The 17,538-nt window shown below is 31.7% G+C and overlaps 1 protein-coding gene across 1 annotated transcript; it reads left to right on the forward strand.

Annotated features, from left to right (window-relative positions):
- Positions 1–587: 587 nt before the first annotated feature.
- On the forward strand, positions 588–15,969 carry LOC123264966 (glycoprotein-N-acetylgalactosamine 3-beta-galactosyltransferase 1). Its single transcript, XM_044728514.1, has 7 exons — positions 588–885; positions 1,025–1,215; positions 4,645–4,816; positions 11,704–11,876; positions 11,958–12,165; positions 12,274–12,412; positions 14,965–15,969. The coding sequence occupies exons 3-7, from the start codon at positions 4,786–4,788 to the stop codon at positions 15,521–15,523; spliced, it is 1,110 nt and encodes a 369-aa protein (XP_044584449.1). The 5' UTR covers positions 588–885; positions 1,025–1,215; positions 4,645–4,785; the 3' UTR covers positions 15,524–15,969.
- The last annotated feature ends 1,569 nt before the right edge of the window (positions 15,970–17,538 follow it).

Genomic DNA, 17,538 nt, shown 5'->3' on the forward strand with positions numbered 1-17,538 from the left:
ATATTTGTTCCAAAAAATTATTTTTTTAAAATTCCATTTAAAAATTTTTTAAATTTCTACTTGACAATTTTTTTTTATAATTTTTTTTGCTATAATTTATTTGTTACAAAAATTCTTAAAATTATTGAGTATCTGCTAAATTAATTTTCATAATCAGCTGACAATTAAAAATTTTAAATTTTTCCAAAAAAAATGAATTTGCACTCAACAATTCGTCATTATAAAAAAATTTCATCGTTTTTAAAAGTTCACGAAAAATTTTTTCCTATTTTTTATAAAAATTTATTTATTTTAAAAAATCTTAAAAATTGAGTTAATTTTAGTTTTATGAATGAAAAAAAAATTTATTTTATCAATGAGTTGTTAAAAATCTCAAATATCAAGTATCTGTTATTTCGATTGTTATTTTCAATTACTAAACATTTAAAAACTCAAAAAAAAATAAATTTTTTTACTAGTGAACTACATTAAATTAATAATAATGTTATTAAAATTTATTTATTTCCAGATAATTATTCATTGATGTAACCTGAAATAATAAATAATAAATAAGTTGTCTTGAATGAACAAACGACGGTCGGTAAGAATGATTTTTTCCACACACACTTATTTCAGCGTAAGCATTTCACAAGTTACAACTACATGACCACATTGCTCCGGGAGGAAGTGAGGGGTAAAGAGTTGTACACAGTCGCGTAAGGCATAAGCATGGAGCATATCAACCATTATCATCACAAACGATAAACTATTCAGCGAGCAACCACGCCGTTGATTAATAGATGTGAGAGAAGAAATATATTGTTGTTTGCAAACCGTTTTACGTCGTGTGACGTTAGTCACTGCAAAAATATGATACTGTGGCTGTGGACTAGGAAATATTATCTTGTATGTATTATGTATTTTATTAATTGTTTTTATTTTAATATTCTATAGAATTTAACCAGTAGATTACATGTTGTGAATCATTAAATTTTTCTCATAAACATAAATAAATAAATTATTTATATTTATGTTGGTTATGCAGTAAATACTCCAATAAGGATACAGCTGTAGTCTGCAGCGGCTCAAGATCAGTCACGAAAAATATTTATCACCGAAACTATTGTTCCAGTCATATCACAGATTTATTATTATTGCTGAGTGGTCTTTTTAATCAGTATGTTTGTGTCAATGTGATAGCAAACAGATTATGCTTTGCTTCAACATATAGCACGGGTAATTAATTTTTAATTTATGTTTTTTTTTTAATTTAATTATTATTGGTCTTGTGATTTGTTTATTTGTTGATACATGTTGAGAAATTATAAAGCAATAGTTCTATAAAAGTGATTTTAATTGTTATAAGTTTGAAGTATTATTCAAAAAATAGAACTTTATATAGATAAAAAAATAATTAAAAATAGTTTTTTGTGTTAACGATCGATTTTAGTTGGTCATAAAAAAAAGTTTAAAGCTATATTCTTAATGACAATTTTATCGTTATGAAATTTGACGTTCTAAATTAACAACACTATAAACTAGAATAAAAAATTCGTGTCACAAAAGTTTTTTATTTTTACACATCCGGGTAGTAAAAAAAAAAAAAAAACAATATATATGTATAAATAGTTATGAATAATTTGCCATTGATACGATATAAAATTAAAAGATAGTATCTTTCGGTAGTGTAAAAAAGTAATTATTTAAAATACATATAAGTAGTTATACGACATTAAATTTTTTATTTCTGTCATTATGTTACGTAAGTTATTGTGTTCTAAAAAAAATTATGCTGACCATTGATACTGGGAATTTAAATGAATTCTTGGTTGAAATCGCAATAATAATAATAATAATAATAATAATAATTTATTTATTTATTTATTATTACCAGGATACAAAATTAGTATATACATACAAAATATGCACCTATAGAGGTATTATAAAAAAACACCTGTACATAGACCTGGAGAAACAAAAACTTATCAATAATAAATAATAGTTTAAAAAAACTAAAAACACGCTTTTTATAGAAAACCAAACTAAAAAATAGAAAATAAATTTTAATAAATTTAAATTAAGAATAGTGTTAAAAATTTCAATAAATATAAATTAATAATAGTGTAAATAAAAAAATGTATTTTATTTTAAACAAAGCGTGGGGTGCTTTTTAAGATATCAAAATGATAATCACTCTACTCATATCTGTCAATAAAATATTTATAACTATTGACACCATGCACCCCACGCTTTTTTTAAAATAAAATACATTTTTTATTTACACTATTATTAATTTATATTTATTGAAATTTTTAACACTATTCTTAATTTAAATTTATTAAAATTTATTTTCTATTTTCTAGTTTGGTTTTCTATAAAAGCGTGTTTTTAGTTTTTAAACTATTATTTATTTTACTTTTAGTTTGGTTTATTTATAAAAGCGTGATTTTTAGTTTTTAAACTATTATTTGTTGATTATCAAAAATATTCAGGCGCGCAAATTACCCACGGAGAGTTACATACTGACAAACTGACATACAAGTGAAGCTAATATAAAGCGTGTAAAAAACCTACGGAGGAAAACACCTGGTTTCGAAATATAACTTCGGGATGGTCATCAGAGGATTCCGGGTTGATGTACGGGTTTATCTGTGCCATTCCCGATGAAAACCTACGGAGGAAAACACCTGGTTTCGAAATATAACTTCGGGATGGTCATCAGAGAATTCCGGGTTGATGTACGGGTTTATCTGTGCCATTCCCGATGAAAACCTACGGAGGAAAACACCTGGTTTCGAGATATAACTTCGGGATGGTCATCAGAGGATTCCGGGTTGATGTACGGGTTTATCTGTGCCATTCCCGATGAAAACCTACGGAGGAAAACACCTGGTTTCGAGATATAACTTCGGGATGGTCATCAGAGGATTCCGGGTTGATGTACGGGTTTATCTGTGCCATTCCCGATGAAAACCTACGGAAGAAAACACCTGGTTTCGAGATATAACTTCGGGATGGTCATCAGAGGATTCCGGGTTGATGTACGGGTTTATCTGTGCCATTCCCGATGAAAACCTACGGAGGAAAACACCTGGTTTCGAGATATAACTTCGGGATGGTCATCAGAGGATGACTAGGAAGGTCATCACCTGGGTTCTAGGTTGATAATAATCAAAATTTAAATAATATCATTATGGTAGTCTCTTTATGCGAAGGAGAGTTACATACTGACAAACTGACAAACTGACAAACTGACAAACTGACATACAAGTGAAGCTAATAAAAAGCGTGTAAAAAGACTTAATATCAATATATAAAGTATCATTTTAAAATGAAAAAAAAAAAAAAACAAGAGAGCATATTATGATAACAAAGATGTAATCATGAAATTAGATATCAATTGATGCTATCCACTGAAATACTTTTTTTTTATCAAGCTTATTTTTTATATTTAACGACTTTAAAGTCTGAGGTAGTTTATTAAAATACTTAATTGCTATATATTTAGAATTTTTGCGCGAAATATTTTTATTAATCTTTGGTAATTGTAAGGATTTAGCTCTAGTTTTACCCTTATAATCATTATATTTTTCTTTACAGTAAGAATAATGATAACATAGAGACTCTGCAATAAACTTATTTTTAATTTCCATTATCGGAGTTTTATCATCTTTATCATGTAAAAATCGGATTAATTTATTTTGAGTATTCATTAGGACTTTCATTACATTTTTATAACTACCCCCCCCGCCCCCCCCCAAGGCAATAATACCATACGTTACAATACTTTCAAATAAAGCATAGTAAATCATTTTTAAGGCTTTTTTATTCATAACATTCTTTAGCTTGTAGAAAATAAACATGAAATATCTGGTCTTTCTCAGAACTTCTTTGACATGTTTATCCCATCTCATATGACTATCAAAAATTAAACCCAGATATTTACAAGTATCAGACCGATTAATAACCTTATCATAAATCTTTAATACAAAATTATCTGGAATGCTGTCTTTGTATGAGCCGAAAGTTACGTAATTAGTTTTCTCTATATTCAAAGTTAGATAGTTATTGCACATCCATTTCCCTATTATATTAAGTTGTTCCGACATTTGTGCTTGAGCTTCTGCCCAATTTTTACCAGTACATTTAATTATTGTGTCATCCGCGTAAGCAGCTAAATAATTTTCAGGTAGTTCTTTAAAAATATCATTCATGTATAATATGAATAGCAGTGGACCCAAGATAGTGCCTTGGGGAACACCAATCTGCACCTTACATGATTTACTCATAACATCTTTAAGTTTGACAGCCTGAAACCTATTTGTAAGATAATTACTGATTAACTCAACAGCAACACCTCTAATTCCATACTTATATAATTTATCAAGCAATATAACGTGATCTACCGTGCCAAAAGCTTTCGCTAAATCCAAAAAAGCTATTACTGTCGGATTATTGATATCAAGATTCATATAAATAAAATTAGTGATAGCTACAATTGCATCTTTCATGCTTTTATTTCTTAGAAAACTATACTGATTATCAGCAATAATTTTACAGTCCATTACAAAATAATAATAATAATATATTTTATTTATCTTAGAAAATGCACGAAAGATTGCGATTTTGTTAATATATTAATAAATTTACTTTTTTTTTTTTTAGAAAATTACAATGGTCATTCATAAAAAAATGCAAGAATCTAAAGAATTATTTATCAATAGATGAATTGTGAAGATCATCAGCAAGAAGTTTCAAACCTCTGAATAACTACCTCAGTTGAGTCGACTTAAATATATTGACAAGATGGTTCAGCAAAGGATTCCTGGATTAAATGGTAAGCGGATTAAATTATCTATATTATTAAGAGAATAAGAAAAATTTTGTGGTCAGAATAGTCGTATGATAAAATCGGTTTTTTTTTTAGTGAAATTTAGTGTCATTGCAGAGGTCTTGATTTGAATTTGTGCCTTTTAAAAGTTTCATATCATTTTCACCGATAGTTAATTTATTATGATGAGTATTTAGGCTGCATTCGAAATTACTCTATCTCTAGATACATAATTAAGAAATGACCTTGTATCTTGTGAAACATTGATATTTTTTAAGATATAAGCTCATCTCGATGTTACACTCATTGAGACCTTTCATTTGAGTACCCTCATCAATTTTCCATATATATATCTAATATATATCTTATATATCTAATATATAAAATTCTCGTGTCACAGCTTTCGTTGCCATACTCCTCCGAAACGGCTTGACCGATTTTGATGAAATTTTTTGTGCTTATCCGGTATCTATGAGAATCGGCCAACATCTATTTTTCATCCCCCTAAATGTTAGGGGTAGTCCACCCCTAAATTTTTTTTTTATTTTTTAGAAAAAATTTTTAATTTCTATTTTTTTATGATACAACATACAAAAATACATACAATCCTCAATTTTCACCCTTCTACGATCAACCCTTATTTTTTAATAGCCATTTTAGTAATTTAATCATTTTTCCTCTCCGGTCGAAAACTGATCAATCGTCATTTAATTAGTTATCCCCGCCAGATGTCTACAGGTGTCACTTCTGACCCAGTAAACAGCACGGAGTAGGGATGAGAACGAAGCTGGTCTCCTTTCTTTCTCACTCCCTACACAGTTGTCGGCCATCATTGTTGTTTATGCATCAAGTGTAGTAGTAACGTTGACAATTATTATTTTGCTATCTCAGTGTAACTCTCATATTAACTTTTAATCATTCCTATTTTATCAATAATAATTAAATTATCAATTTTGAGTGTATTTTGCACGATTAGTTAATCAAGTGATTTATAACCTCAAAAGTACTCAACACGTGACACGAACTTCCAATAACAACGGATTTTGTGTTGTAAGTATACTTTTTTTTATTTATATCGAAAATGTTGTTGATCTTATAAAAATGTAATTTTAATTTAATTTTATTAAAAAAATGTAATTGAACAATTAAGATTTTCATAGTTTCCAAAAAATCAATCATTATGAATCTTTATTTTGAAATGTCAATGGAAATATTGGTTGTATGAAAAAATTATAAGAGACAATGTTTTCATAAAATTTAATTTTTTTTCCTTTGTTTGAAAAATTTTTTCAGAAAAACTTATATGTTTGTTATAATTTCATAAATTAAAACTTATCATTTAAAAACTGCGGCAAAAATCCTGGCCCTAATTATACTTTTAACATTTTTCATCATTAAATAATTTCATTAATTCTATTTATGTATGTTTTGTACAGTGAGCAATGCCAAGAAAACGCAAAGGGGCTGATTTGAGCCGCAGTACAAGTAAAGCTCGAAACGCGAAATAGCAGATCCGAAAGAACAGAAGAACAAATCCAGCAACAAAATACTGATGCACGTGTCAGAATGGCGCAATTGCATCAAGAAGAGCCAGAAGATACACGAGCTGAACGCAATGAAGTCAGAAGATTAGAACAACGACAATCACGCCGTTTCACAGTCAATAGACGAAGAACAAATGACCAACAACGACAACGGGTATATCGAGCATTTATATCTGATTCATTCCTGCGTCTAGCATTCCAGTATGAGCCCGATATTGAATATTATGCTCATTTAAAAGTGGTAATTGGTGCTATGGACAAGGAATGTCCGCATTGTCATGCTCTGAAATTCAAAAATGAGCCAGCTGGGATGTGTTGCGCGTCAGGAAAAGTGCAACTACCTGAAATTGAAACACCACCTGAACCATTGAACGGCTTACTTATCGGCACGGATCCAGATTCTAACATGTTCCTGAAGTCAATTCGAAGATTCAATTCATGCTTTCAAATGACATCGTTCGGAGCAACAGAAATAGTTCGAAATACTAATGCAAATGGTCAACAATTCAATTTTACATTCAAAATCAGAGGCCAAGTTTATCATAAAATGGGCTCACTGCTGCCAATGCCAAACGAACCACATAAATTCTTACAAATCTACTTTATGGGCGGCGAGGATTCCGGAAGCGCACTTTCCAATCGCGTGAATGCACGTTGTGATTATAATAACCTTGATTCACTTTATGCCAGGCGCATCGTCAGCGAGCTAGATGCTCTTTTGAACGAGCACAACGAGTTGTTGAAAATATTCAAATCACATATGCACCAATTACAAAGCGATAATCACGCTATCGTCATTAATCCTGATAAAACACCAGCTGGAGAGCATATTCGTAGATTCAATGCACCCGTTGTTGATGATGTTGCTGGAATCATGGTTGGCGATTGTACAGCTGCACGAGAAATTGTGGTTCGTAGAAGAAATAATAATCTTCACTTCATTGCTGACACACATCGTTCATATGACGCTCTCCAATATCCGCTAATATTCTGGAAGGGACAAGACGGATATTGCATAAACATAAAACAACGAGATCCCGTATCAGGTACTTCATTGATTATTAATTTGATCATTAATCATTTAACAAAACAATTAAATTATTGAACGTAATAAATTTAAATTAATTTTTATGAACAAATATTACAGGAGCTGAAACAAACAAGAACGTTAGCTCAAAGGATTATTATGCGTACCGATTAATGATTAGACGTGGCCTGGATAACGTCATTTTATGATGTCGTGAGCTTTGTCAACAATTCATGGTCGACATGTACGCGAAGATTGAGAGCGAACGACTACGATACTTACGATATAATCAACAAAAGCTGCGCGCGGAAGAGTACATTCATTTGCGAGACGCTGTCAACAACAACGCCGACGTCGCCGAAATTGGTAACCATGTCATTTTACCATCATCGTACGTAGGCAGTCCACGTCATATGCAAGAATATATACAGGATGCTCTGACTTTCGTGCGCGAATATGGACGACCATGTTTATTTATCACGTTCACATGTAATCCAAAATGGCCAGAGATTAAATCTTTGCTACTGCCTGGCCAAAATGCAATACATCGCCATGACATTACAGCACGTGTGTTCAGACAAAAGTTGAAGTCTTTAATAAGTTTCATTACTAAATCACATGTATTTGGTCCCACACGTTGCTGGATGTATTCGGTTGAGTGGCAAAAGCGAGGATTACCTCATGCACACATTTTGGTTTGGTTCATCGACAAAATCCGTCCTGAAGAAATCCATAGTATCATTTCTGCGGAAATTCCAGATCCATTCACTGACCAACTGCTGTTTGATATTGTTACAACAAGCATGGTCCATGTGGTACTCTTAATAGTTCATCGCCTTGCATGGCTGATGGAAAATGTACTAAAAATTTCCCTAAAGATTTTACCAATGATACGGTCACAAATGTCGACGGATACCCAATATATCGTCGAAGAAATCCTGAAAATGGCGGACAATCATTTATTAAAAATATCATCAACACAGACATTGATATTGACAATCGTTGGGTGGTGCCATATTCGCCTCTGCTGAGCAAGACATATAATGCTCATATTAATGTTGAGTTCTGCAGTTCTGTGAAGAGCATCAAATACATTTGCAAGTATGTCCATAAAGGCAGTGATATGGCTGTGTTTAGAGTGGAAAATACTAATGTGAATGCTCCTCCAGTGAATAAAAACGATGAAATAACGCTCTACCAAATTGGTCGGTACATCAGCTCCAATAAAGCTGCTTGGCGTATCTTTGGTTTTCCAATTCATGAACGGGATCCAGCAGTTGTTCAGTTAGCCATCCATCTTGAAAACGGTCAGCGTGTATTTTTCACGAACGAGACAGCGATTGATCGTGCAATAAATCCACCTAAAACTACACTCACTGCATTTTTTGAATTGTGTAATCGTGCGGATGATTTTGGTGCCTTTGCACGAACATTACTCTATTCACAAGTACCACGCTATTTCACATGGACTCAAACAAAAACATGGATGCCCTGCAAGCAAGGCTCACCAGTTGCTGCATGTCTCAATTTATTTAAATCAAACGCCTTGGGGCGATTATTTACAGTCAATTCAAGACACACGGAGTGCTTTTATCTTCGACTGTTGTTGGTTAATGTTACTGGCCCATTATCATTTCAAGATATACGTAAAGTGAATGGGCAACAATATCCAACGTATAAAGATGCATGCCTTGCACTCGGCTTGCTGGAAGACGACAACCAGTGGGAATGCATGCTTGCTGAAGCTGCATTGAACTGTACAGCAATACAAATTCGTCTACTATTCGCTATAGTGTTGACTACATGTTTCCCAGCCCGAGCACAGATATTATGGGAAAATCACAAAGATTCAATGACTGATGATATATTGCATCAACATCGTATATAGTGCCACGATCTAACCATAACATTCAGCGACGAAATGTACAATGAAGCATTGATTGCTATTGAGGATCTTTGCATTGTCATTACCAACTTACCACTTAGTAATTTCGGTATGAATTCGCCAAATCGAACTGCATCTGATTTAATGAATACTGAAATGAATCGTGAACTGCAGTACAGTACTGTAGAAATGGCAGCGATTGTTGCCCGCAATGTCCCACTAATGAATGAGGAACAAAGAACCATTTATGATCGCATTATGCTCGCCTTTTCAGCTGGACAAGGTGGGTTCTTCTTTTTGGATGCACCGGGTGGAACTGGCAAAACATTCGTTATTTCGCTAATTCTTGCTGAAATACGATCAAATAATGGCATCGCATTGGCCGTTGCATCATCGGGCATTGCAGCAACTTTATTGGATGGAGGTAGAACAGCTCATTCAGTATTTAAGCTGCACTAAATATTCAGAATAACCCTGACGCAGTATGCAACATTAAGAAACAATCGTCTATGGCCACTGTGCTGAAACGGTGTAAAATTATTATTTGGGATGAATGTACTATGGCACACAAACATTCACTTGAGGCGTTGAACAGGACATTGAAAGATATTAAAAACAGTGACAAACTATTCGGCGGAACTCTGTTGGTCCTTTCAGGTGATTTCAGACAAACACTTCCAGTCATTCCACGTTCAACATACGCTGATGAGATCAACGCTTGCTTAAAATCATCTCCATTGTGGCGTAATGTTGAAAAATTACAGCTAAAAATAAATATGCGCGTTCAAATGTTTCAAGATCCATCCGCTGAAACATTTTCAAAACAACTCTTAGATATCGGTGATGGAAAAGTTGCTATAGATGAAACTGGATACGTAAAATTACCGACCGATTTCTGTACAATCGCTGATTCGCAAGATACTCTCATTGAACAAATATTTCCCGATGTACACACACAGTACATAAATCATGAGTGGCTTGCAGAAAGAGCGATTTTAGCGGCAAAAAATGTAGACGTTGACAATTTAAATCTGAAGATACAAATGTTGTTGCCAGGGAACTTGGTATCATATAAATCTATTGATACAGTTTGCGACGACAGCGAAGCAGTAAATTTTCCCACAGAGTTTTTGAACTCACTGGATTTGCCAGGCATGCCACCGCATAATTTACAATTAAAGGTTGGATCTCCAATTATCTTGCTTCGTAATTTGAACTCGCCCCGGCTGTGCAACGGTACGCGATTAGTCATTCAAAAATTAATGAAAAACGTGATCGAAGCCAGGATTTTAAATGGCAAGTTCAGAGGTGAAAATATACTCATACCACGGATTCCTATTATACCTACAGATGTGCCAATTCAATTCAAACGTATTCAGTTTCCGATTAGATTGGCATTTGCAATGACTATCAACAAATCCCAAGGTCAAACGATGTCTGTTTGTGGATTAGATTTGAGAACACTATGTTTTTCACACGGACAATTATACGTGGCATGCTCTCGAGTGGGTAAACCATCCAGTTTGTTTGTGTTAGCTAAAGATGGACTAACAAAAAATATTGTTCACGCTATAGCATTAAGAGATTGATATTGTTTAATAGTGTTACTGTCGTAATTGTTTAATTAATGATATATAATTTTAAGGAATAAATTATAATAACTTAAAAATAATGTTTGCCTTTTGTTATTTTTATATTCCCTCATCGTTCACAGCGCTCCATGCTTATTTCACGCATGTACCACATTCTTACATACATACAATATACACATTCTAACATACATACATACTTACAATAAGTAAGCTATTTTTTGTCTACACTAGAAATTACTAGGAAATTATTTATATGGCAAAACAACGTTTGCCGGGTCAGCTAGTATATATATATATATATATGAAAATACATGTGGGTACTCAAATGAAAGCTCTTGATGAGTGTAACATCGAGATGAGCTTATATCTTTAAAAACGTCAATATTTAAAAAAGTACAGTGCAATTTAACATAATTAAGAAACGACCTTGTATCTTGTGAACTATTGATATTTTTAAAGATATAAGCTCATCCCGATGTTACATTCATCGAGACCTTTTATTTGAGTACCCACATCAATTTTTCATATATTTTATATATTTATATATATGTATATATGAAAAATGTATGAAAATGCATGTGGGTACTCAAATGAAAGCTCTTGATGAGTGTAATATCGGGATGAGCGTATATCTTTAAATACGTCAATAGTTAAAAAATTACAGTGCAATTTAACAAAAGTAATTATTTAATACAGCAAAATTTTAATTTTTTATAGTTCACAAGTCACGGCAGTCACATAATGACTGCATGGTTGCTAGTTATTATTATTTTTATTATAGTAATTCTTAATAAAATAGGAAGACAATAATTATAATTTACAATAAAATACTGATGAATATTTAGGTCACTGCGGTGGTCGTCGATTTGTGCTGACGTTAGCAACAGGAATGATATTCGGATTCTTCTCAGCGTGTCTTTTAATTACTGCTACCAAAGATGTGCCACATATTTTAAACTGGATGCCAGGAAGGTCTAGTCTCAGAGATCCTCATCATTATTCAGAGCTGGATAATGAGGTGAATTATTTATAACTATAAGCTAATAATAATGTAATCGCAGGTGGTACTTATAATTAATTGTTTTGTTTGTAAATTTAGCTAGGACCAAATGTAGATGTAACCTTCCATGGAAATGACGAAGATTTTCACAAAGGTGAAGACAAAGTTGCTCAAGAAATGGCCAAAAAAGTTCGGGTCCTCTGCTGGGTGATGACTAACCCCAAAAATCATCAAACCAAAGCTAGACATGTGAAAGCGACGTGGGGAAAACGTTGCAATATTCTTTTATTTATGAGTTCTGCACCAGGTATTATTTTTTTTTGATTCATTTCATTTTTTTAATTCATTAAGTGAACAATATTTATAAAAGTTGGTGTTGATGGCTAAGGATTTATTTAAAATGTTTTTATCGCAGATTTAACATTGCCAACTGTAGTTTTGTCAGTGAAAGAAGGCCGAGATAATTTATGGGCTAAAACCAAAGAGGCTTTCAAATACTCCTATGAACATTATAAGGACGAAGCCGATTGGTTTATGAAAGCTGATGACGATACGTAAGTCAAGTTGTGATTATTTAAAGATATACAATTGTTTAGTTTCATGGTCTAAAATATTTTAATCTATAAAAGTGGTAGGTATAATTTTTTTTGAACAGTCAAATACTTTTTTTTTTTTAAGTTAATGAAAAATAAAATTTCAAAAGAAAAATTTTTAGTAAATTTTATAGAAATCTAACTATTACATTGGTCCTCATGATGGAACTTTTGGAAAATTTTGCTATATTTCGACTGAACTTGTCAAGCGGATTCAGAAAATGCATGTTACGTCCCGGTTACCTCACGGGTTTGTAATTAACCAGTAGAACAACGAGAGCTGGAGATAAATATGTTGCGACCTCCAGAGTCGTAAGTAGAGGTTCTCGAATTAACTCCGAAATAACTAACTTCGGTGAATTTAATTAACAAATGAATTTATTTAACTATTTAAAATACACCTTGAATTTATACGATTTGACAACTGCCGTGAAGTACGTAATAGTATTTCGTAATCGGAATTAATAGTCTCACGACAAGAATTAATTATGAAGAGTCTTAAGTCCGTAACTTTAAGATCAAGAAGAGCCTCGAACTACCCGTGCACCCTCCTTATATCACCTCGTCCAAGGGCCGCGCCTTAGGAAGAGTAGGGTTGTGTATCGGGCCCCGAATATCCTGTTCTCCTGAGTTGATGTGCGTGGCATTTCCGAGGCCCACTCGGATGACGCGCGCTGACTCAACTCCAGAGTCCAGGACACGCAAGTGTTCGTTATCGTTTGTTTATTTAGAACATTCCTCGAGTGTTCTCGAATATACCTGGTGTACTCAACGTTAGCTGTCTTACAATGAATCATTCTAGTTTTTCCATTAACATTCTTCGAGAGAAAATGTTAATGTGAACTTAAAAATATTCTGTTTACTCAGGTGTTGGCTGAGTTTCAACTTTTCTTATCATTTTCTATTTCTAATATTTTATGTTTAATATTTAACATTTAGAATTCTTTATTTATCATTTTAAATTATTATTTATAAAAAATGAATATTTATGGAATTATTGTATAATTATTAGTTTTAAATTAGCGCACGTATTTGCTATCAGAGACATCTGCGAATGCAGGTGGGGACGTAACATGCATATGGTTCAAAAGTTTATATATGTATGTATTTATATATACATATATACTCTTCTGTCAATCTGTAAAACTGTCAATTAATTTAGAAATAAGAGCAATTAAAAAATTTTCAAAAATCGCAAAAAATTTTCACTTTTACCGTATTTCTGTTTAATAACAATTGAACGCGATATCCGATCGGATTTCTGTAAATTGCATCTGAAAGCTTATTTTTTCTTTAATCACTAAAAACCATTAAATTTATGTGGACATATTTTATATCACGATTTTTAGTAGTCAAAATTTTGGTTAACATTAAGTCTTAAAAGTATTTTTACAAATTTTAATTGTTGTTATTGTAAATTTTTTTTTTTGCCCTCCGGGCGGAAAGTGACAACTTTCGTCCCGCTGCGCTAAACTAAGTTGCCGCTTTCCGCCTTCGTCGGACAAAAAAATAGTATACACTCCACGGGAAGTAAATAAGAAAGCCTCAGATCACATGTTTGTTGACCTCGGCTTCACCTCGGCCAACAATTACATGTGATCTGAGACATTTCTTACTTTACTTCCCTAGGTGTGTAATATACTATTTCTTACTACGCCGGTCGAAAGTACGGGGTTCCCGGTGCGATTTCACGGCAGAAAGCCTCAGTTTTATGCCGTGATCAAGTCGCGCATGCGCCCCACGACGGGAGCCGAAATAATGTATTCATGCACTGACAACGAGACACGAGGCGGCAGAAAGTCCGAAAGTCGGTAGTCGCGCTCACTCTATTACTTATGTTTATAAGCCTAACCTTACTTGTAACTGTTATGAATGCATTTGTCTTGTTATGTGTCGATGATTAGAGTTAATTAGAGAAAATAAATATTTATTTGAATGAAATGAGACTTATTAAATATTTAAATTACAAAAAAAAACGAAAAATATTTTTTATTCTGATAGATATTTTCAAATAAATAAATTCATTATTGAACAAATAATTATTTAAAAAAATACACAAACAGATTTTTTTCTTAATTTTTTTTTGTATGCATTTTACGATTATTATTGCATTTTTTTGTTTTTTTTCTATTATTAAAATCAGAGTTAATTTATAATATATTTATAACTTTAAATTTATTAAATTAAATTAAGATATTTTCTCAAAAGAAAGTAGTAATATGATAGATTATAAATTAATATCTTTATTGACAGGTGTATTTGATGCCTGCCTGGTCAAAAATTTGAAAATGTTAATTTTTCTCCCAGATATTGCCAAAAATAGGATTCACAATTTTTTTTAATTTTTATAACAAAAAAATGTTTCTAAAAATTTTCACCAATAATTTGTTAAAATTTTCCCATGTAGAATTTTTTTCATGACTTCATTGTTAAAAAATTTAAAGAAAATTTGTAATGTCAAAATTTCTTATTACAAGAACCAGCATCTAAATAATTATCAATTAAAATTACAGATACGTGATAGTTGAGAATTTACGATACATGCTATCCTCATACAATCCTTCGTCTCCACTGTACTTCGGCTGTCGCTTCAAGCCGTTTGTGAAGCAAGGCTACATGAGTGGTGGAGCTGGATACGTCCTCAGTAGAGCGGGCTTAGAAAAATTCATAGAAGAGGCCTTGCCAGACAAGACCAAGTGTCGTCAAGATCCCGGCGGAGCCGAAGACGTCGAGATGGGAAAATGCTTAGAGAATGTCGGGGTGAAAGCGATGGACACCAGAGACCCCCATGGAAGAGGGAGATTCTTCCCGTTTGTGCCAGAGCACCACTTGATTCCCAATCACGTTGACAAAAGTTTCTGGTACTGGAAGTACATATACTACAATACCAAGGACGGTTTAGATTGTTGCTCAGACAGTGCCGTGTCATTTCATTACGTCTCGCCAAATATGATGTATGTTTTGGAGTACTTGATTTATCATTTAAGACCCTACGGTATCACGCACAAGGTTCAAGATACCGAAAGTGTATCGCCATCCGTGAAACCAACTTTTAGCATCACGGAGTCCTAGTCTTTAATTAGTAGTTATAAGAATCAGTGATTTCAATATACTTTTTCAAAGATGTGAATAGTGAGTTATTGAAAATATAATGCTAGTCAGCTGCTAATATTAATTTTAAGAACTTTCACGTATGAGTGATACTTTCTAGTAGTATTAAGTATGTTTTTAATCGGGTTTAGAAATATCTTGCGGCACACAGGGCACAATAATTGCTGGAAAAATATTCATTTTAACAATCAATGTTGGCTGATTTTTTATGATAAAAAAATAAGATTACAGGATGGCGATTGAAATTTTTTGACTGTTTAAAAAAAACTTTTTTATGAATGCTATGATTACTTGTAAAAAAAAAAAATTATTGTGAAGTCTTTAAATAAAAGTAGAATTTTGTAAATTCAATAAATTAATATATACCAATATTCTAATTAAAACTATTGTTTAACAAGATATTCATTATAGAAAAAAAAAATTAATTTAGCAGATATTTGATAATTTTTTTAACAAATAAATTGGAGCAAAAAAAAATAGAAAAACAAATTGACATGTAGAAATTCAAAAAAATTAAATATGCAATTTTTTAAAAATAATTTTCAGAACAAATTTATTTGTTAAAAAAAAATTAAAAAATCAAGTGACTGCTAACTTTAATATTATAAAAAAAACAATCAATTAAATTTTGTAAATATTTCAAGGATTATCGAAAATAAGAAATAATTAAAGATCTTTTTTTGTAGAAAATTTCAAGGGTTATCTTATTAGAGGGGAAAGTCCATGTAAAATTTTCAAAAAATCAATTTTTTTTTTCAATAATCTGAAAATATAGTACGTTGAGCATGTACTGACGAGAGAAAAAAATGAAATCTCAAATATTGACGAAGTTATAGCTATTTTTAAACGCGATTATCTCGAAACTGTATTTTTAAAAACTGCTCGTGTAACTCAAAAAGTTATTGATCGATTTGTTTGAAATTTGGTGAGGCTTTTCTTTATATTACTACCGGAAGGATAAACCTAAAATTTCAGATATTTTGCGTTGATAAAATACTTTTTTGAGGCCAAAAATGTCAAAAAAATAGCCCCAAATTCTGACTTTTTTTTTCAAAGGATTATTTTATATTGAATTTTATACTTTTTTTTTTTTTTATTTTAAAGGTATATCCTTTCCATTAATATGTTCTAAAAAGAAAACACATTAATTTTTTTGTTTCAAATCAATGGTTAACCCTTACCGGCCACACCTCACCCAGACCCCATAACGACCACATGTAATTAGTCACCCCGTGTGGCCGGTAAGGGTTAATAAGTGATAAATAGAGCAGTTTGAGACCTCGCATCGGAAGTTTTGAAAGGAAAAAAAAAAAAAAATTACTTTTGTACTTTAGAAAGGTTCAATAAAGTTGTGTTAAAGTTAAAAAAACAATAAAATTATTTTATCACCTTTAAAAATATTTTTAAAAAATGAACGATTTTGAGGCTTTTACATGGATTTCCCTTCTTAAGTACTGTCATATTTATGACATTTACCAAAATAATAATATTGCTCTAATCAAGTCTAAATTCTTGTATAATTAATTGAAATCAGGATTTTGTAGACCAAAATAATGTCATGTTTTTTATTCCAATTATTTTAACATGCCAGGCAGTTTTATTCTAACATCAGGCACCTATGTGTTTACAAACAAGCAAATAAATAAAATAAAATGCATGTTAAAATAAATGGAATAAAAAACATAACATCATTTTTGTTTACAACATCCTGATTTCAATTAATTGCAAAATAATAATGCTCAAAAGTAAAACAGTTTTTACAGATAAAACTTTAACTGTCTTTAGATAAAATTTAGTGTTATCGTTATTTAATCTGATAAGAATTTACGAATATTTAATAATTTTTAAAAACCAATCACCATCCTTATAAGATTTTGTGACACTAGTGTAATTAAAAAAATTGCACGTATTCCGATAAAATAAAAATAAACAAAAACACTTTTACAATTCTGATTAATATATCTATATATATATAT

Source organism: Cotesia glomerata, linkage group LG5, assembly GCF_020080835.1.
Source record: "Cotesia glomerata isolate CgM1 linkage group LG5, MPM_Cglom_v2.3, whole genome shotgun sequence".
In the NCBI taxonomy this organism is placed as follows: Eukaryota; Metazoa; Arthropoda; class Insecta; order Hymenoptera; family Braconidae; genus Cotesia; species Cotesia glomerata.